This window comes from Zea mays, chromosome 7 (assembly GCF_902167145.1).
Source record: "Zea mays cultivar B73 chromosome 7, Zm-B73-REFERENCE-NAM-5.0, whole genome shotgun sequence".
NCBI lineage: Eukaryota > Viridiplantae > Streptophyta > Magnoliopsida > Poales > Poaceae > Zea > Zea mays.
The window spans coordinates 179933656-179956224 of NC_050102.1; the positions used below are offsets into that span (position 1 = coordinate 179933656).

General features: G+C 44.2%; 1 protein-coding gene and 1 pseudogene across 2 annotated transcripts; both read left to right on the top strand.

The window, feature by feature from the left end:
• The first annotated feature begins 14604 nt into the window (after positions 1–14604).
• Positions 14605–16550, top strand: LOC103633517 (Glycosyltransferase family 61 protein). The gene has a single exon (NM_001323014.1). The coding sequence runs from the start codon at positions 14672–14674 to the stop codon at positions 16283–16285; it is 1614 nt and encodes a 537-aa protein (NP_001309943.1). The 5' UTR covers positions 14605–14671; the 3' UTR covers positions 16286–16550.
• Positions 16551–17536: 986 nt separating this feature from the next.
• On the top strand, positions 17537–19417 carry LOC100276467 (uncharacterized; annotated as a pseudogene). Its single transcript, NR_160775.1, has 2 exons — positions 17537–17942; positions 19083–19417. The product of NR_160775.1 is annotated as an uncharacterized protein (transcript).
• Positions 19418–22569: the final 3152 nt, after the last annotated feature.

Sequence of the window (22569 nt, forward strand, 5' to 3'; positions counted from 1 at the left end):
CAGCCGTTGACTTTCAGCGGCGGGAGTAGATGACCGTTAAAACTTGCGAATCCGGCCGGGTTCGGGAATGATTGCGAATGTGCTCCGGTCAGCTTCCGACAGTACGAGGCACTTCTCTTCTCGGCCGCCACGCGTCCACCACTGCCCGTTTCTCCACGGCCGGCCTCGGCGTGGCGTGCGCGCGTCGGTCATCGATTTGCTCCCCATCCCTTTTCCACGATCCACCCGGAGAGGCCCAGGCACCCTAAACTAATCCTCTCCCATCACTCACATGTGGGTCCAAATCTAGATTGGGTCCACATGTCAATGACCCATTTGTAATTACCTTCTGGGAAGTACCTGCAGAGGATCTCATTACTGTTCCAAGGCCAATTAGTGTGCTAGTTGTTCTATTTTCTTTACTGATGATCACTGCTGCTCCACTGCTCCTAATCCACTTCCAATCATAAAAGCCACCCAAAAAAAAAGGCTGTGGGCTGTAGCTACACGAGCTAGCGTGTGATATAGGCACGTAGCATGTGCGCTGCCAGTTCGATGGCACGCCAACTTGGCCTATTCAGTTTCAGTCTGTCATTCTTGGTTAATGCACTTGTGTTAGATTAATGCCAGCCAATTCCATCCCTGCCCGTTGGGGATACCGATGCCATTATGCACGACAGGTGTATGAATGTATCCGGTGACCACAAGACCCACCACCACTGCTGACTGCTGAGTGCAAGTGCTGCTGCCTGTCAGACACTGCGGTACATACAGTTAGTTTCCGGCCGTTCCCGTACGCAGCACATCGATCGATCTGATTGCTACGCTGGACAGTCAGCTGAACCAACGCCAAAAGGGGGAAAAAAAAGAAGAAGAAGAAGAGAAGAGAATCTGCAGCCGCCGGCAGGCAGGCAGACACCAGCAGCAGTAGCCCCCACCGGCCACCGGAGCACAGAAAGGTGGGTGGTTTCAACCGTCCTCCTACCTATCTATCCAAGAGACGGGGGGGACCAGGGCCACGCGCAAGCAGCCAAGCCAAGCCATCATACGCTCATAACAGGTTGCCCCCAGATTATCCTGATTCCCTCGGCGAATTATGTGCAGGCAGTCGGCAGATGGTGCAATCCAATCCCCTCTTCCATGTCATGTCGTGTACAGTACAGCCAGTGCACAGGCGGACAGGCCTCACCTCAATCATAAAAATCGCCTCTATCTAACCAGGTTGGTGTCAGCAGCCCCCCATCCGAACCCATGGACTACTAGTCTAATCAAGCTTGATACTCTGCTACATCGTCGTTCCAAAAACAAAAAAAAAGAGAAATTATAAATCGTATTCTCAGCTTATGCATATTTAAAGTCATATATAATAATATATAGTGTTTTTTTTTCAGAAACACTGTTACATTTAACTAAGTCTGACTCAATCCAAACTTAGAATTGCATCTTTCTTTCTGGGGGGTGTATGTCCAATTGTACATGTAATAATACTCAACCTTCCTAACCAAATGCGTTTTCTAGACGGCGGAATGTGAATATTCCGGTCTCCGAGAATGTATACACATATATATAGCCGCCCATTATTTTATTTTAGTACATGAGACGATGCTCCCGAATGATGAGGTGACGTCACAGTCAGAGGGATCATCTCTCCTCTCGGCTGGGGGGGTCCTCCTGAATCATCATCCTGATCTCCTCGTCCGCTTCAGCTCCAACCTGTACAGCACTAGTCTATCATCTCGGCTTCTGCTCAACCACCGGTCCCGGCATACCATACCACCTGGGGCTCTCAGCTCAGATCATCAGCAGCTGGTAACGAACGAACACCCAACAGTGATGCTTAGCTGCAGCTGATCGGAGTCGGAGCAGGAGTAGGAGCAGACGATGCCGACCGATGGCCATGCAAGGCAGTACCAGTACCACACGGTGGTGTACTAGCCGGGCATGTGGCCCGGGGAGAATATTTTAGCGCACCAACTCGGTTGCTTGCACCAAAAGTGCTCCCAGGCCTCCACCCATCCAGTACGTGACGCGGAGTCCTGGATCCCAAAGCAACGCAAGGCAAGGCAAGCAAGAGCGGCAGTTTTGACTTGTTAACAATCTTTGAGGAATTCTCTGTGCTGGTTAACACGGTGTCAGGCTGTCAGCGAGATCGTATTATATATTATGTTATATGCAGTCGCGCGCACACAGGCAGCAGCAGTTCTTGCAGTTGCAGACGCACAGCGGATGGCATGGCATGCACATGAAGGCCACATGCAGCAGCTAGCTAGCTTGGAGGAAACGGCTACTGTATTATTGGAATCCCCCCCAGGGTCCATTCTAGCTAGCCAGCCATCTGATGAATATCTAGTCTAGCTACGAATCTCACTGGCTCAAGAAGGTCAAGCAGTTCCATTAGTACCTAGAGAGAGAGAGAGAGATAGATAGACAGGGAGATCGAGGTAGACGTTTGAGGAACAGATCAAGATGAGAATGGGTCAAACAGGACGACCAGAAACAGCGAAGGCATGTACTCCGTTTCAGAACAATAATAATAATTCCGTGCAGGGAATGGAACTGCACTGAACATTGTCAAATGCCAAATCTCTTTATTTATTTATTTATTTATTTATTTATTTCTTTAAATACAACTACTGGATGAAAATACCACTAGCTGTTGGCTTAGCCGGCCACTTGACACACACGACCTGTGCTTTTGGACCGTGTAAAAATGGCCCTCGGAGCGCCGAAAAAAAAAACCCTCGGTTCGAAGAGACGAGGGGTGCAAGTTTCAAGAAGAGCCTTAAACCCGCCACCTCCCACACCGCGCCTGCTGATCGGGAGGGAGGTTTTGGATCGCCGGAAGAACCATTTGTTTGTGGGTTTTGAAGCAGACGATGATGGGATAGGGATCGGTTACTGGTTCCTCAAGATCCAAGCTTAGCTACCCAGTCACAGCCACAGCCAGCAAGTCCTGTGCCTGTGCTTACGTGCAGTGTTGAAAAGCCACGCCATGCTTTTCTGCTGCCCAAGCAACAAACAGCTCGCACGTCTCTTTCGGGCGCGTTGCGACGATTCTGGAAACGCCGATGCTGTGATCCATCGTGAGCAGAGGAGACGAGGCTGTCTCTCATGTGAGTTGTGACTGACTGACTGACTGACTGTGGATTTGAACCAGCAACTCAACCACGCTCTTTCAACGGGCGTGTTCGGCTGGCTACAAGCCGACACTGTTGCAGGTGTTTGGACTGCTGCAGCTGCAATCCATAGAGAGAAAAATACTGTAGAAGCCGCAGCAAGCCGCAGCGAACAAGCTGAACACGTCATTGAATCGCCTTTTTTTCCCCACGCACTCCTGAACATAGAGCGCTATTTCCGATGCAACGCACACGGGCGTATAGAAAGATGTAGTAATTGCTGAGCCATTGTCTTTCACAAAAAAATTTGTTACTTATACTACCATTGTATTCCCGTCATTTTGGAAAGGGAAGAGAGAGAGAGAAAAAAAAAAGAATTCCAATTTGTAGCACACGCGCGCTCTCCATAGATAAATAGGTAGATAGAACGAGAGATAGCTGGTGACCGGTGATGGCGAGTTAGGAGTAGATAGATAGATATCAAGTCATGTCCGAAACCAAAAGGGACGTCCGGTAAGGAAAAAAAAGGAAAAGGAAAAGAAAAAAAGAGCCAAACGGCATGATCATGATCACACACATTCATTCATGGGAGATGGCAAAGCTGGGACGGCGAGAGGGAGAGGGTCGGGGGGATCCAATCATACGCGTCCAATTATTGTTATTTGATTCGCAGCAGCCAAAAAGAAATATATATACTCACCTAAAAAAATAGTATGCACCAGATACGGCCAGCACGGCTTGGTTGGCCCTAGTAGGAGTATATATATGTTTCTACACATGCATGTGGAGCACTAAACTATTACTTGCACCACCGTTGGAGAAAAAAAAGAAAGAAAGAAAAAACGTTGCAGTGTTTTAATTTGTACGAGGTCAACTAATTTTAAAGGCTACAACTTAAAGTGCAAAACTTTTTGATCATTGGATGGAAACTCTTCTAGACATAAGCAGGGGTAAAGTTAGGCTTGCTAATAGGGTTTAACTTTTTTTTTTTAAAAAAAACGAGAAACTCAAACCAACTCCCTCTTGGACATCTCGGTTCTTTTAGTATGCACATAAAAATAAAGACTATAATAATTACTGTTGAAGCACACTAGCTAGTATTGGAGTTTGTTTTTATTCTTACGGGTTTTGATTTTTTTACTCTATTTAGTGGTGATTTTTAAGAGTTACTCTTTTGAATTTAGTTTTATTGTTACGGGAGCGACGACTGCTCGCTGGCTGGTGATGAATTTTGCTCTCCTTTTGGATTCTCTACATATTTGTCGCAGCAAAATAAAAAGTATAGGTATTATGAATTTTTAGCAGTCGGTATCGTAACTAATAATAAGTTAGGCGTGTGCACGGGCTAGCTTAATTTGACGTGTATGCTTGTGCGGCGCGATCGTGACTACGTATCCTCCGCCTATGATCTGTAGAGATCGACTGAGCAACTACGTACGTAGAGTACGCGCGTACACGGTACAGCTAGCGACCCACGTACACACCTGACTTTGACGAGGTGCCAGCTTGGTACGACGAGTACACAGCACGCAGCGGGTCAGAAAATAGCCCATCTGACCGTCGTTTTTTTTTCTCTCTCGCCTCGCGCGTGTCCGGCCATTTCCGTGTGGTGTGACGCTGCCTGCCCCGTCAAAAGCAGCATGCACGTACCAAATAAAACGACGTCCGGCGCAGCAGCGGTCTGAGCACGCAACGCAACGCAACGGCGCAGCAGCGACGCGCCAACAGACACAGACACCGCCGCGCGCGCTCGCCGGGTCGTCAAGGTCGATCGATCGCCGTCGCCGTGGTCGCTTCCCTGCGGCGAGCTGATGACGATGAGCCTGAGCTCGCAACGCATGGTCGTTGTTCGGGTTGGGCTGGGTCTCGCTCTCGCCCGGTGCTCTCACTGCACGCGTCTTCTCTCACTGCACGCGCGCGCGCTCGAACTCAACGAACGATACACGCAGTTTGATAGTTTCCACTGGCGCATTTAGTGCCACCCATTGAACGACACAAGTACGCGCGCGTGCGTCGTCTGCAAGCTTTGGTCTCTTTCACCTCCAGGGAAATAAAAAATAAACAAGGGATCGGGAAATGTAAAAATTGATGTAGCCAGCTGGTCGCTTTCACCTTCGTAGCAATCTGTCAAAAACAAAAAAAAAATAAAACTCACAAGAAAATGGAAAATATTTAATTCCGCAGGTAAAATTCACACCGCGACCTTTATCAAATTAAACTCACACCATCCATTAGATAGAGACATAGAGTGTGTTTGCCGCTTCACAAGTTTTCTTTATCAACCCAACCCCTCTCTACATTTAACCTTGCTGGTCGATCTCTTTCTGACTCCTTCAACCTTGGTGGCCTAACAAATACTACCGGAATCCAGCTCTATTTGTCGAGTGCTCGACGTTTTACCGAATGCCACTCTCGGCAGAATAAGACTCTTCATATAGATCTTGTCGAGGGCAAAACACTCGACATATATAAATACTCGGCAAAAGAGGCTTTGCCGAGTGTCAAGCTCTCGGGGAAATGCGACGCTCGGCAAAGAGCCGTCAATAACTGTCTATAGTTGACGACCGCTAAATTTTTGACGAGTGTCAGACGTTGATACTCGACAAAATATCTTCTTTGCCGAGTGTTACCTGGCAAACACTCGACAAACCATTATTTTGCTGAGTGTCTTAACACTCAACAAAGTATATTTCTTTTTTCTTTTTTCCCCAAACATTTTTTTGGTGTTCCTACAATGTATGTAGGCCTACATGTTTAATTTTGGCATAATTATCAAAGTGTTTGTTATAACTATTAGATTTAGTTCGTTTAATTGTATTTCTTCGGATAATTCAGATTTAAACTGCAAGTCACTCGAAAAATAGAAAATTGTGAAGGCAAAAAAATATTCATGTTATTTAGAACAAGTTACGACCTATTTTAGGAACGTACTGGAATTTTCGGACACCATGCACGAAACGTGATCGCAAACTTGCGATTCAGTTATGTTTAAAATTGTATAAAACACAAACAAAGCCAGACAATCATGAATTTTTTTCGACATGTCATGATATTATATGTAGAAACTCTGATAAAAATTTAACATTGTTTCGCTAAAGTTGTCACATACAATATATAGAAACCTAGCTGGCCTTCATATGAAATCATAAAACTTCTATGAAGACTTGTGAGGTTTGTCAAGAGTCACACTCAGCAAAGTGTTTACCAAGTGTTTTCTGAAGCACTCGTCAAAACAGCTAAGTGCGGTAGTGAAAGGTACTCCGAACCTCTCCTACTACGGCGAATAGCAATGCAATTATATATACAACCAACCGCTCTCCCATGACCCTAACTAACCCCTGCCACGGCCAGTCTTTGATGTATATATAATTATATTAACACTGCACCCACCACAATACGCATATGCTTGGTTGTTGATTACTTGCCCGGTTAAATTTAACTAAAAATAAAATAAAGGCTGATATGTTTTGATCCCTTTTGATGTCACGGGGAGGAAACCCCCCCAACCCGGCCCTGCATTTCACCTACTCGATCGATCGCGCGATCGAGATGGACCATGGTGTGTTTACTTAACTTGCTAATTAGGTTAGGTGAAACACCTGCCTCGCATCGCATCACACACATGACTTTCATGTGCACGAGTCGTTTGTAAGAACCGGTTTCATCATGTCACTCACTTTTGCTTGATTGTTTATACTTCATCATCCTTTCACATGTCTCCTCACTCCATTTTAAGTTGAACTGCTTACTTTGGTGACATCACCGGGTTTTTTATTTTTTATTTTTTTGTTCAATATATAGATCGACAAATATAATCAAGATGGTTTAGATGGTCTAGCTAGTAGTCACACTATTAATATTTTGATAACTGGTACTCGGGGTTCGTCTAAGAAGTCAACAATTCCAAACTTCAATATTCTTATTACCTTTTGTCATAATATATATTCACGCAGAATATGACAGGCAAAATTTTCAAGCGGGCATTCAAACTCAACGTGTGATCATCCTCTCTGCCTTTGGTTGGATATGATATCATATGATCCATGCATGATTCGAAATCTCCCAATCGGGCCAAGCAAGCAGGTGATCGAACTCGATCGATAGGATAGGATCTAACGGAAAGTGGCGCTGCATAATTGTCAGTGTCATAGGGTTTGCTACACTACAATATTTTGGGACGGAGCCAGCTGCATCAGAAAGTTAGCTCACGGAAAGCGTACTTTGGTTGCTTGCTTTCTTGCTTTTTTTTTTCCTTCCAAAAGCTCGATCGCATCGCATCGCATCGTTAGATTAGATGACACTTAACAGGTCAAAAAACGCATGCTCACGGCTCACCATGTGTATGTATGTAGACAAAAGATGGTTCGGTTGCTTGTCCTCATCGTTCAGCCGTAGCCCGTAGCTCCTCCCTGCAAAAAAAAATGATTCCACAACTACTCCCTCGGTTTAAAGATTTTTTTATTTTAATTTTTTCTAAGAATTAAGACGGTTTAAAGCTTGACTAAATCTATAAAAAAACTAACATCTACTATGATATCCGATAAATAACATTGAATTAACTATAAATGTAATATTTCGGCTATTTACTTGGAGACACAAACATAAATTACTACTTTATGTAAAATTAGTCAAACCTAATAAATAAAGTTAGACTTGTTCTAAACATAAATTATATTATATTCATAGAAAAGAAAAAAATGTATCAAATGACTACAACTTCTCATTACAAGAAAAATATCACCGCATGGGAACGTCGGCTTGGCCCACATTGTTATTATTATTATTATTATTATTTAAAAAATATAAACCTTGTTTTGGCTCTCTCTTCGGATGTGAAGCCTCCAGAACATGGTTTATATTTTAAAACATGCACATATACCCAATATTCCAAAACACAAGTTCGCACACACATATACACAATAGTCCATATGTCCACACGACACGAGTCCAAACATCGCATAAACAGGTCCAAACATCACATAAAAAGTCTAGAAGTCCACAAGTCCATCAAAAGGTGTGGTACATATGTTATCGTATAGATGTAGCTTGATTTACTACATTTTAGTTAACTAAAGCTCAAAGTAGACTTAACTTACCATTCCAGGTGATGGAGGTGGTTGTGTCGGCCATGAAGCATATCTCCAAGGCATTTGTGACGATTCCATAGGAGGATATCCCCACGACATATATGTCGGCCATGAACCATATCCCCAAGGCATTTGTGACGACCCCATATACAGGAGGATATCCCCATGGCAACTATGTCGGCAGCATCGGCTTTGGCACATGAAGCGGCATCAGCATTGGCATCCGCAGAGCATATACCCACGACATCGTTGTCTGCATCATTTGGTTGTGCAGATATGTCCTAGAACCCTGTAACAAGAGAATCAGTGTCATGTTTACGATTTAGAACTCTAACTTGATAAAGTTGCACTAGTTTACCTGTGATGCATCACCATGCGAAGACACGAGGTTCGCTGGTGGAGTCGGAGTAATGCCTTGCTGAGGTACTCTGCTACCGTACGTCTGCAAGCAAACAAATTACCAATTGTGCATTTAGAATCATTTGAAAAAACTGACAAAGTTGAGCTCCTTCAATTTAAACACAGATTAGGTGTGCTCTTAGCAAAAAAAATAACATCACTAAGCCTATATTCTATTTGTGTGTGCACATTGTGTGTGCCGATATTCTATTTGTGTATTCAATTTGAACACACATTAGTTTGCCCTCCCGCATTGACCTCACCAAACGTATGCAGTTGTCACCCTTCATGGGCAACTATTTGTGTGTGCACCACAATGAATAATACATGTGTGTCGTGGTTTCCAAATGGTAGACTGCTAGGTCTATATTTTGTTCTAAAATTGATCTAATGATACTAATATGGTGTCCTACATGTTGTTATTTTCTACTATAATTTGAGCAAACCTAGCATTGCCACACCTAGTAGTGTGTGCATCATAATGAATAATACATGTGTGGCCTTTTTTCCAAATGGTAGACTGCTAGGTCTATATTTTGTCTTAAAATTGATCTAATGATACTAATTCGTTGTTCTACATGTTGTTATTTTCTACTATAATTTGGTCAAACTTAGCATTGCTTGACCTAGGACAGACAAAAAAAACATCGGGACAAAGGTAATATCTCACCAACGAGGGTCACAAGGACAAGCATGGCGACATCGCGGGCGGACGATGGCGCGGAGCGGGAGCTCACCGGCGCAGGCGTGGGGCGCACGGTGGCGGCGCAGCGGCGGACGCGTGCACACCAACATGGGGCGGGAGACGCGGTGGCAGCGCATCCTTGGTGGCATGGTTGCGGCCGAGGAAAACGAGCGCTGCTGCGGCTAGGGTTGGCGTGCGGTGGCGGTGGCGCGACGACGGCAAGGGGCGGGCGAGAAAGGAACAAAGGAGAGAAAGGAAAGAGAATCTGAGGGTGCAGTTTCTTAAATCGATTGAGAACGTCGGTCAGAGTCCAGACTGACGTTCTTAATTTTATGTACATCGGCCGCAGAAACAACCTACGTTTTTAAAGTTAAGAACATCGGCATGTAAAAACTGACGTTCTTAAGCTGATCGACATTTTTTCTTAGTTTTCCTGTAGTGTCTAGATCATATCCCATTATTTTAAAAAACAAATAACTACGACAGCTATTTTGACACACCTATAGAAAAGAGACTGGCCCTGTTTGCTACCAAAATTTTTAGATACCATGATCTACCCTTGTATTTGACAACAATACCATGGTTTAAAAATTTTGGACAGCAATACCATGCAATTTCAGTACTTTTAAAACCATGCAATTTTGGTTATATGTACTGGGGTATTCAAATCAATGTTCCATAAAGTTAAACCAAACACCTTTTAGTCTTAGAATACTACGGTATTCTTAAATACCATAATATTATATAGGGAACTATGAATAAACCTTGCTTCAAAACAACCCCTAACTAACTTTGTGGCTACGTGACAAGCAGGTGGCATGAAATTTGCTCAAGAGCGGATGGTTGCAAATTTAACATGCCAGCTATCTGTGTAACATCGTACTAAGTTTGTTATTGGTGTAGCGCAGCGTTGTACTATCTACTATTATACCAATATGTAAGTTGGTGGGTACTTATGATCCTTTAGAATAGTACTACTTGCTCGTACTATAAACCGAGGTATAGTAGGTGTTTACGGTTCAGCTGAACTTTCTCATGCAAGTTAAAAATTGACTGCCATATATATGTCTCAGTAGTACGCCAAAATATACTTCTAAGCTAAGTCCACCATTAAAATTAACATATGCACGTACTCACCCCGTCCCAGAATAATTTGTCGTATCGGTTAAAGTTTCTTAAATTTAATTGGATTTATAAAAGATATTAGCAACATTGATATCTTTAAACTTATTATAAAAATAGATTCGAAGATCTATATAATGATTCTAATCATGTAATATAATTATTAATATTTTTATATTTATTTAGTCAAAGCTAAAAATAATTGACTACAAAAAATGAGAAACTATGTTAGGAGGAAGGAAGCACAATGTCTATTTAGGGGGTGTTTGTTTAAGATTGTAATCTGACCAAACTATATAATCCAATAACTTTTAAACTAATTATTAGTTCAAAAGTTGTTAGACTATATAGTCTGGTCAGATTATAATAACAAACAAACACTCCCTTAGTGATGCTAATAACACGATGTTACTTATGAGCAGCCTTCTTAGTTACTCGTAGGGGTTATAATGAGCTGTAAATTTTACACTATAACATTTAAGGATCGGATGGGATTAGGATCGAATCATATTTTTATTCATTTTTAAACTAAAATTTATTTAGAGTCCTACTATTTTATGAATAAGTATTTGGATCACGATTCATTACTACCTCTAGTTACTATCCTACACCATGATATATGGCTTGGTAACCTCTCAAAAATATAATAATCCCAAATGGATCCAGTCCGACCCTGACCCAACGTTCAAACCACCTAATAGCTAGCCTCCAGCCTGGCATGCATCGCATATGCCAACTCAAACTAATTCACTCATCATCCTCACTACTTCCAAGCAAGCTAAGTAGAATCCATAGGAGTACAACATAGCACAACTAAGTAAAGTGTGCAGCGCAAGGTATATAGACGACGACTGCGGTAGAATGATCTCACACTCCACGCCAACTTTTCATCCGCCATTGCTAGCTAGCTGCCCTCACTACTGCCTTGGCTTATATATGTACGTGAGTTGTCTATGCACTACAACCGAGCAGTCTGACTCATCGACACACAGGTAAAATAAAGGGAGATTCAAACTCCAGTGTTCGTTGTTAAGAAGCGACAATGTATGTTAGGCATTGTACACAGCTAGCTATTGACATCATACTTTCTTGCCTTTATGTTCTCCTCGATAAGCAAGTCATGTTAAAAGGGTGCATGCCCTTGTGTCGATCTGATTTGAGTTTTATCATCCTTAGATGGAAACAATGAGAACATGGCTTCACTTGTTTTGTGATACTAAATTTATAGTTTCTTTGATAAAATTGCTGCTATGATGCTAGACTATACAAGGATGATAATTGATGCATGATTTATTAACTCAAATTCCACAATAACTTAACCTAATGTGAGTTTTCTTTGTACGCCATGCCAGACACATTACACATCATATAACTTCTTGTTGTTTTTAACTTTAAAGAAGTAGTAGCATAATTATAACAGAAAATGTCTCTTATAATCATCATCCTCTCCCTAGTTTGTTGTATACATGTCTTGCGTGTGGCTAAACACTATGACACAAGATAAACAAAAATACCAGTTGTCCACCATAACAAATGACACACAACACACTATCTTACCATTTGTTGCCTTAAGATATATACCATGATATTGTTAGGCGTACATGTTATGGTATATTTCTGCATGACATATACTATGCTTATTTTAGCAATGGTGCGTGCCAAGAAACATGGTTGCATAAAGCACTATCTTTAGTTCTTGTTACTATGTGAAACATGGGTGTTGCCGTGTACATCTTGATCTACTAATTTAGCATAAATGTCTTTTCTTATATATCCAAAGGATAAAACAAGTTTTCTAAACCAAATTTTAGTTATCTCTAGCTACTATTTAGATATACATGTGAGTTGTCCATGATCGGGCATTGTATCAAAACACATCCATAAAGCCATAAGCATAAGTATACGTTACGCAAAAAAAAATATACACGCTATAATTTCTTAGCTATGTTTGTTTTTTTTCAAAGAGAGGATAATATGTATAAGAAATCTCACACGTCATGATTTCTTAATTGCATTTATTTGGATAGAGTCTATACTTGGTGGTAAGTTATAATAATTGACACAAAATATAAGGTGTTAATTGCACGTATTTTCTAGAGCTTGATTTGCTAAATAAGACAAAACATTTTTTCCTTTTTAAAGAATATTTGTAGTTGTATACGTGCCTTTCTCTATAGTATGACACAAGATAAACATGAATTGTGTCTATCATAACAAATGCCACGCAACACCATAGCTTACCATTGTTCGTCATAAGAAGTGCTGATACAAGCAATAGTCTCCTAGTATTTCGTCACATGATGTATTTCTTAGTTGCTATGTCTGTTTTAGTAATGGTGTAGATATAGCCATAAAATAAATCTTAATTCATTCTACATGCGTGATATGAGTAGCTCATGATTTATTAATTTAGGTTAGATGCCTTTTGCTATGTATATCTTAGAAATAGGGTGGCTTCGCTACATTATTTCCTCAATGACCCATATACATGAGTTGTCAATTACTGAGCATTGTATCAAAAGACATTATGCAAAAACCATTCATAATGTTTCTAAGTATATACATACGATATACAAGCAATAGTTTCTTAGTTGTATGTGTTTTATTTAAAAAGTGAGAATACTATGTGCAATAAATCCCACACATCATGGTTTCTCCTTTTTGTAACTCAAGATCTATTTTTTAGATGGTCAAGGGGGGGAGTCCCCCACCTAAATATATTGAAGGTTTTTCAGCCTTCCTAGAAAAGGGCCCAGGATTGTTTTACAAGAGATGTTACAGGGGGTGAAGCATAGGTATCACCTAGCCATATTAAGCTTGGAATACCATTTATCAATCACCCAGCGATTTGTTGTTTTTAGGCGTTGGCTCCACAACATTGCTTCAACCCTGATCCTGGTTGTGAATTCCCTCAGGCTGAGCCTAACACCATCAAAGACAACTTTGTTTTTCTCTTCCACGTTTCCCAACAACACAATAACACAAAAACGTTGAAGTGTAACTCTGGAGTGTCCAGAGGACGCAAGAGGTTGCTCAGGAGAACTTTATCGTGCTCGGGGACGTCGATCCTAAGCCACACCTAGAAGCGCCTTGCGAACTCAAAGCAAAAGAGGGCATGTGTCGTTGTTTCAAGCTTCACCTGACATCAATTCTTTTTGTTAGCAGATTAACTTTGCATTGCATTTTTTTCTTTTCCTACCAACCAGTCGAAAAATTGTACCCTCTATGGAGCTTTGTTGTGCCAAAGAGCACTGCCGGACATTAGGCTCGTCCACTAGAGAGATGGAGTACACTAGGGCGTTTATTTCCTCAAGATCAGTTAGGCGCGACACCAACATGGAGGCGATGCCATCTTCCTTCACATGCCTCACACGAACCTCAAAGTTCTTCACGTGGTTGAGCAGATACATGTATCTTGTAGCAAGATCATTGTCGGCGTACCAGGCGTCACGCCAAAAAAACAGTTGCACGACCATCCCTGACCTGGCATGTCGTTACCGGTTTGTACGTTGGCAACAACCCCCGTAGTACGTCCCAATGCTTCCCTTGTAAATGACCGTTAAAAGTTGCTAAACAGAATTGTATTCATTCGGAAAAGAGGCTATATGTCGGTAGTGCGTCGGTGTTGTACGGGCGTACGGCGCGTGTTGATGTCTCAATCTAACCGACCGTCGTTTGTTGGTTTTTACTTTTAATTGTTAGCTCTAGTTGTTGTTTTTGGTTGTTACACCCTCGTTGGTTATTAAACTACCTAATTTGCGTTCTTTGTTTTCCTAATATAATCAGGAACTTTCATGTCCAATTCGTAAAAAAAAACTATATACACAAGCACTTGACAATAAATTTTACATGCCATAATATTATCCGTAGATATGTCTTCTCAAGAAATGAGTGCAGCGATATATATTTCAATCAGATACGACTGCAAACAGCTGAGGCTAGTCTTGGCTTAATTTTTATGATGTGAAATAAGAGAACTGGGTTGATTCATTTATCTAGAGTGAATGATTGTCGTTATATAAGAAATATATTGCGCGTTTTAATTTTAATTTAGGTGGCAATCAGAGGACCCACTGGATGCACCTCAAAGAGATGTTTGTTCCATCACTGTTGGCTGCGTTTTCCGTGACATAGCATAGTCATCCGCCAACCTCTAACCGCCAATAGTTTCCTATACTCTTCTGCTAAAGCTGAGCCATTTATACCCCCCTCTCCTCTTCTGCTCATAGTCATCCGAGACCGGGAGGCCTTCTCTCTCTCTCTCTCTCTCTCTGGCGACGGCCATGGTGCAGCAACAGCAACACAGAATCTACATCTTGCAGTTCAGGAAGGGCGAGACGGAGCAGGAGGTGGCATGCAAAGTGTCGCAGCCCAAGGGCGTCGGGCGGCGGGTCATGTACTACTACCAGGACTACGGCAGCGGCGGCGGTGGCAAGAGCGGCAAGACGGTGCAACCCAGGGCGCTCGGCGTGCGGCGCTTCTTGGCCATGCTCCTGCTCTCCTTCCTCTGCGTGGGGACGCTGTTCGTGGCGCCCGTGTCCTTCCTCTCCTTCGTGCATAGCGATGAAGGCGGCGCGGCGGCGGCGGCCACGGCCGCGCGCGGCGGGGTGTCCGGGCCGTGCTCGGCCGTGGGGAACAACAGCCTCTGCTGCGACCGCACGTCGGAGCGCGCGGACATCTGCTTCGCGAGGGGGGACTTGCGCATGCACTCGGCCAGCGCGTCGTTCCAGCTCGTGTCCACCGGCAACTCGACGCCGGGGGAGCGGATACGGCCGTACACGCGCAAGTGGGAGGCGAACGTGATGGCGACGATCGACGAGGTGCGGCTGCGCCGCGTGGCCCCCGGCGACGCCGCGCGGTGCGACGTGCGCCACGACGTACCGGCCGTGGTGTTCTCCACCGGCGGGTACACGGGGAACGTGTACCACGAGTTCAACGACGGCATCCTGCCGCTCTTCGTGACGGCGCGCCACCTCCGGCGGCGCGTGGCGCTGGTGATCCTCGAGTACCACGACTGGTGGATGACCAAGTACGGCGACGTGGTGTCCCAGCTGTCGGAGTTCCCGCCGATCGACTTCAGCGCCGACCGCCGCGTGCACTGCTTCCCCGAGGTGATCGCCGGGCTGCGCATCCACGGCGAGCTGACCGTGGACCCGGCGCGGACGCCCGAGCGCCGGGGCATCGGCGACTTCCGCAGGTTCCTGGACGACGCGTACCGCGGCCGCATCGAGTTCCTGGAGCGCCTGGAGCGGCGCGCGGCGCGCAGGCGCCCGCACCGCCACCACCGCGGCGGCGCCTTGGTCCCCCGCGCGCCTCCTGCAGGTCCCCGCGAGGCCGAGGCCGAGCGGCGGCCCAGGCTGGTGATCGTGTCGCGGACGGGGTCCCGCGTGATCGAGAACGAGGCGGACGTGGCGGCGCTGGCGGCGGACGTCGGGTTCGACGTGCGCGTGATCCGCCCCGACCGCACCACGGAGCTGTGCAAGATATACCGGGAGCTGAACGCCAGCGACGCGATGGTCGGGGTGCACGGCGCCGCCATGACGCACTTCCTGTTCATGCGGCCCGGGAAGGTGTTCATCCAGGTGGTGCCGCTGGGCACGGACTGGGCCGCCGGCGCCTACTACGGCGACCCCGCGGCGCGGATGGGGCTGCGCTACGTCGGCTACAAGATCCTCCCCGAGGAGAGCTCGCTGTCCCGCGAGTACCCCACGGGCGACCCCGTGCTGACGGACCCCGCCGGCGTCGCGCAGCGCGGCTGGGACGTGACCAAGAAGGTGTACCTGGACCGGCAGAACGTGCGGCTGGACCTTGCCCGCTTCCGGGAGGAGCTCGTCGCGGCGCACCGGTACCTGGCCGCGGCCGGCGGCCGGCGGCGGCGGCCGAGAGCGGCCGAGTGATGCCGTCGGACAGCTAGGTTTAGTCGGTCTCGAGTCTCGATTAACCAACCGCCACCATCTCAATGGACTCATCTCCTCCTCTGCTCTCTGCTCTGAACCTGTGCTGTGCTATAGTTTTCATTCCTACCCATTCTCTCATTTTTTTTCCTTCGGCTATTATACACTGACTTGAACTGACAATTCTTTGCATTAGTTTCTGTGTCGTCGTCGTCCTGTACCTGTGATCCATCCATGGTAAAAAGAAAACACCCAGACCTTGCTGTGCATGTACATGCATACATACATAACTCAACACAAGATCCAGTTACATTAAACATACGCAATGCAGCGTCCAACAAAGAGGGTCACGGTTTTGCTGTGTTCATTATCTGATGATGATGAGACGTGAACTCTGAATGAACCAGACGACAAGTCGGTGCTTGCATTGCAGTTGCCAGTTGCAGGACGACGAAGGCTCGGAACGGCTTCCTCACGCGGCCAGTCGCCGCCACAGCCTTGTAGTTCCGTGTAGGTTGGGTTTTTTTTTTCCCGCCAGGCTGTATGGGTTTGTTGGAACAGACTAATCAGCTTTGGTTAAGCGTCAACAAAAGCCTGCTAGCAGTGGCCGTAAAGCGCCGCCACCCATCGGGGGTGTGCTGGCTGGCTGGCTCTGGCATGGACGGCCCCCTAACGGCACGCACAGTACCACGGCGATGCATCAACCGCACCACCACCTATCGCCGCAACGGAACAGCTTGCTGCCGCTGCCAACAACGACAGTCAGTCAGTCACTCACGCAACAGTGTTTGTCATGGTCCATCCATTTCCGTTTGGGCTTTGGTGACCTGGGAAAGTTGGGAAACCATTTGCCCACTAGAAAGGCCTCGAGAGATTATTATAAAGGAACATAGATGTATATAAACTAATATAGTTCAGAAAAATTCTAAAAAAACTCATACATATTCTTTTAATCCTAATTTAGTTCTATATAAAATTTTAAGCTCAAATTCATTATAAACGTAATAAAAAGATAAAAAATTGGCAAGTTTAAATTGAAAATTGGCTAAAATGTTCTCTTTTTTTTTTATTACAGCTAAAACATAACTATTTTGAACTTAAAAGTTTGTATATAATTAGAGTAGAATGGAAAGAATATGTATATATTTTTGTAAAACTTTGTCGGTTCATATGTACCAAAGTTTGTGCATGAAAATCTCGTATGTATAGGATATATGGCCTATTATAAAATCGTGGTGGTCGTCGTCGTCATCGGTCGTGGCACGTACTAGATAGATAGGGCGTAAGCGCTCAAAAGAAACGCGCGCACGCGGACGAGGAGAGGACCATAAAAGGTCGAGGAGTGAGTGGAGATCTCGCCATCCATTTCCATCCGACTATCCGAGGAGGATCGGTGACGGTGGGCGGCGCGTCAGCTTCCCCCGACGCGTGCGTGCGTGCGGCCGTGCGCCCGCGCGTTCGCCGTCTGCCCGTCTCCGGCCGTCGTCGTCCGGCGGAAGATTCGCACGCACGCCATGCCGTTCGGTTGAATTTCTCGGGAAGGAGAAGCTGCCCGTTCGATGTCGACGTCGGCGTCGACGCCGGGGAGAGGGCATCGGATATGGATTCGGGCGCACGCGCATCCCGACGTGTGGTGGCTTCGTTCGTCTCCAAGCCCGAGGTAAAGTGGCGAGGTGCAGTGTGGGACAAGTTGGCCGGATGAGAAAAATCAAGACTGATGGGTGTCTGGTGATGATACCGGCCTTGAGATTCGTACGGTGCCTATCCAAGTGCGCTCTCTCTGTCTCTGCGTCCTGTTTCCCTGAACTCAGGGGGGGGGGGGGGGGGGGGAATCGTGTAGACCAGATGCAAACCAAAATCTCTGCAGTCCACTGACACAGTACTGTATTCTGTAGCCCAGGAAGCCCAACAAAGTAGCCCGTTCAGCTCCAACAAGAGCCCAAACCGCGCTCTTCCAAACCGAGCAGCATTTACTAGGTGCCGACAGGTGGGCCTCGTCTCCGAGCCTCCCCCGACAGTCCGACACGAACAGGAGAGAGGGCCCCTTTCTCTCTCTCTCCTCGGCCTCCTAGTAAATCGTCCTATTCCGTTTCTAGCGCCTCCAGGCTCCAAGTCTCCAACCTCTCTCCCCTTGCCCCCCGTCCTCTGCTCCGCTCCGCACCATCGCCGCCCCGAAATTGCTCGACTCGGCACAGGCGAGACGTGGATCTCCGCGGAGGACCTCCGATCACCGATCCATGGCGGCCGCGGACTCCGACCCCGCCATCTCCATCTCCACCTGCCCGCACTGGTAACGCTCTTCCCTCGCCTTCCCGGCGTCTGCGTTTACCCGCCGCCGGTCGATTCCTTCGTTCGCCTCCGCCACGCCAACACACGACGGGATGAGACTTTGGGTCGTCAACCGCTGCATATTTACGATACTGATTTTTTTTTCCGCATGCATGCTCAGTGGTACCGTTGCTCTGTGGATTACCTTCGGAAAATTGTCCAACGATCAGTCACGTTACGTGTACACACATAATCAGTTTTACCAGTATCGCATCAGCTACCACACTGTCTGGGGTATTGTTTTTAGTCGCGCTGTTGCGTTATTAACTGTGGTTCTCCCCCATGTTTTTTTACCTAGAGCTAGTTTGGAACCTTAACCTTATTTTTCTATAGAATTTCTATTTTCCAAGATAAATTAGTTTATTTTTCCTCGTAAAAGTAAGAAACCCTCTAAAAATAGAGTACTCAGACTAGTCCTTAGTTGCGGTTAAGTACGTTGATAATTAACCATATTTCTCTGCTTATTCTGCAGTCAGCGGGAGATTCCATCTTCAAACATTGCATTGCACAGCGCGCACTACGCTAGGAACCTTCAAAAGTGCGAACATTGCGGAAATATAGTTCCGAGGAAGCTTGTGGATCAACACTACGATGAAAACCATGCTCCGGCATCTTTGTTTCCAAACTCCAAGCTTCTCTTAGATGCTGTCAATTCATAATTGTAGTATTGTTCAAGTCAAGCGTTACATTGAGATGTTGTTTGATTTACATATTTTGTAATGTGATGGGTAATTGATAACATGTCAAATTGTAATTGTATACCATACTAGGAATTGATACTAGCATATTCAAACTTGTTACCACTAATTCTCGAGTGCAAATTATTATTGTTGCCATTTATATTACATTTTGTGAACCAAGCAGCATCTAAGAAGCACAGAAGCCTGCACTATTGTTTTTTTCCTAAGTTCTTATCTTACTCTGAAGAAGCTGCAACATTACATGAATGCATGTTTACAATCATTATGCCTGCAAAATGTACAGTTGCTTTAAACAGTTATGAAAGTTTTTTTTTTATGTTTGTGGCAGGCAACATAATTTATTGTAACCACTAAGGGTGTGTTTGTTTACCTCTTAGATTATATAAGTTAAATTATGATGAAAGGGTAAAAGTGTAAAATATTACTTTGGGGTCACAAATAAACCGAAATAAGCTATTATTCTGTAGCTTATGTTAGCTTATTTATGATTATAAAATGATATTTTACCACCCTATCCTTTCACAGTAATTTAGCTTATATAATGTAGGAAACAAACATGGCCTAAGTAAACAAATGAAAGTGTCTTTGTCAGCCACTAAGTTAATGTAGACTGTAGAAAAATTAAAGAGATGACAATAGATGTATACTTTACTTTTTATTTATTATTACCACCTCTTAATTTATTAGTTCATCTGCATCACTAATCTTATTGCGTATACAGATGATTTGCTCACTCTGCAAACACACAGTAGAATGTGGGTTTGGGATCTTCATACAGGCGTACAATGCCCCCAAAGGATGCTCGAGTGCCAATACTGTCAGTTTGAACTGCCTGAAGTCGATCTTTTTGAACATCAGGTATGGATATATCTCACATGGTATGTATTATTCAAGAAACTAATTTTGAGTACACTTCTTAGCAAGGTTATTAAAACGATAAAACGTTGGAACGCTCATAGGTGAAATTTTGACTTTCAAACATTTAAAGTTTAAACGTAGTTTTAAACAACATAAGAAAAATATCAATACATCATAATTTCAGACAATAATATGAAGTTAAATACCAAAACTTCACCCATGAGCTAGATTGAACCCCAAAAGTAATTAATAGACTAGGCCCAAAATTAGCTAATGTTCTAAAATGCATAAAACACTGCGTTTTATAGTTTAGAACACCAAAACGTTAAAACGTGGTTTCAACCTCTAATTAGAGTTTTGACGTTTAAACGTAGTTTTAATAACACTGCTTCTCAGTGTTCTAATTAGGGTGGTGTGCTACAGGATGTGTGGAAATCGAACAGAATATTGTCAAAGTTGCAGGAAGTATATCAGACTTCGTGAATGGATTGGACATGAACTCCAGTTCCATACGATTTTAAATGCTGCATCACAACTAAGGTAACCTTTCAACTGATTAGTTACTCCAGCTCCGTACCTTCGATTTTCAAGACAACATTCAGCTACATTAGTGCTATTAGCAACCTAACTTGGCACTCTCTGTGTTCCAAAATATAATGTGTTTTGGTTTTGCGCCAAGTCAAATCTCTCTAACTTTGGCAAGTTTATAGAAAAATGGTTTACTATGATAACAAATATATGTGCTATCAAGATGTATTTCGGTGGTGGATTTTAATGTAACTAATTTGAAGTTGCACCTTACATTTTGGAACGGATGACTAGCACTTAACTTTTCAATATAGCTTTCAGCAAATAAATAAATCATATCTTATGCTAGCTTAGTGATTCCTTCATTGAAGTATCATTTGCATATACATCGATTGCGTTTAGTCTGGCATCAAGCTTGTCCTGTTGCTGTAGCAAGTAGCAACTAATAAATGACATATTGTAAGAAAACCAAGCCATTGTTGTTGTAGCAAATAGCAATGAATAAGGACATATACATTGGAGAGACACCAAAACGATTCTTCAAACACAAGAGATAATTAAGAGGTTATATTATATAATAGAGTGTCTATAAACATAGTCTATTAATAAATACAGAAGTAGATGCGCTTATACAACATCAAATCAATAGAACAGACGACGAATTTGTACAATGGGAAATAAGACGTCTGTTGCTACTTGGATTGCGATAGGCGTCTCTTCATGGAGAGACAACTCCAGTATTTTTTGCAAATACCCCTTTCGACACCTCAATAGCTTTTGCATTAAACACCATTTTACATGCCTTAAATGACATATTGTGAGAAAATCAAGCCAATTAGTCTGTAGCAACTAACAATGATAAATACCATAATCTGAAAAATTCAAGCTTACCTTCTGATATAAATTTCAGTGATAGGACTCCACCAGTAGAGCAGTCAGTACCAAAACCAGCGCGACCTGCCAGTGCGGCAGTGCCAGTGGTTCACTTCACAAACAACTGCTCTTGACGGTTGCAATAACTGGAGTTGCAGTTTTGATTGGATCAATACTGTACCAAAGGGGAAGTAGTTCTAGGGGATAGTAATTTGAAGCCCCTTGATGTATAAATTCCTTCATAACCAAGAGTACAGTTTAGTCCCCAGTTGAGGAAAACGAAAAAAAAGAAGAGAAACGTAGAGTACAACTGAAATTACAATATTTATGAAAGGACCGACCTGAAATATCATATGGATTCACGCAAAAAACTGTGACGTACAGTCAGTCAAAATAACTTACCCTAATACGTTTGTCACCCAAAGGTTCTCATCACTTCCGTTTTGTTTTTTGAAGCTCTTTCTTTCATTTTCTTCTTCAAGAATGTAAAGCTGACAGCAGAACTTTAGATGCAGCTAGGAACTCGTCTCCGTCTGAAAGTTTTTACTACTAGTTTCAGAAACTTTCAGGACACTTGTCAACGTATGTCAATCTAGCAAGGACTCTGTTGCCCCAATAAATAAACCACAAATCCACAATCACAAAAGCATCTATGATTTTGTCCTTGTGGCATTTGCAAAATAAAAGACGCGACATCCTCTTGCATTGCTAACTATCCACGGACTCCTTCATAAGTTCATTACACACGAGTGCTATCTAGGGTACTCCCAAACTCCTTCTCTAAAGTGTGTCCCCAAATTCCTTGAGAAGGTCATCAAGGCTAGCTAGGGACATTTCCTCGGTGTCGGACGAGTTCCCTATCCTGGTAGGAGGTAGGGCTGGAGGGGCTTCTTCCTTCTGCTCAGTATGACATCCTTGGCTTCTGGTCTTCTTGCGGATTTTTCTTGCGGGGGTGAGCTTCTTTAGCTTCTTGTCGTAATCCATCTTCAGAGCTCGGTA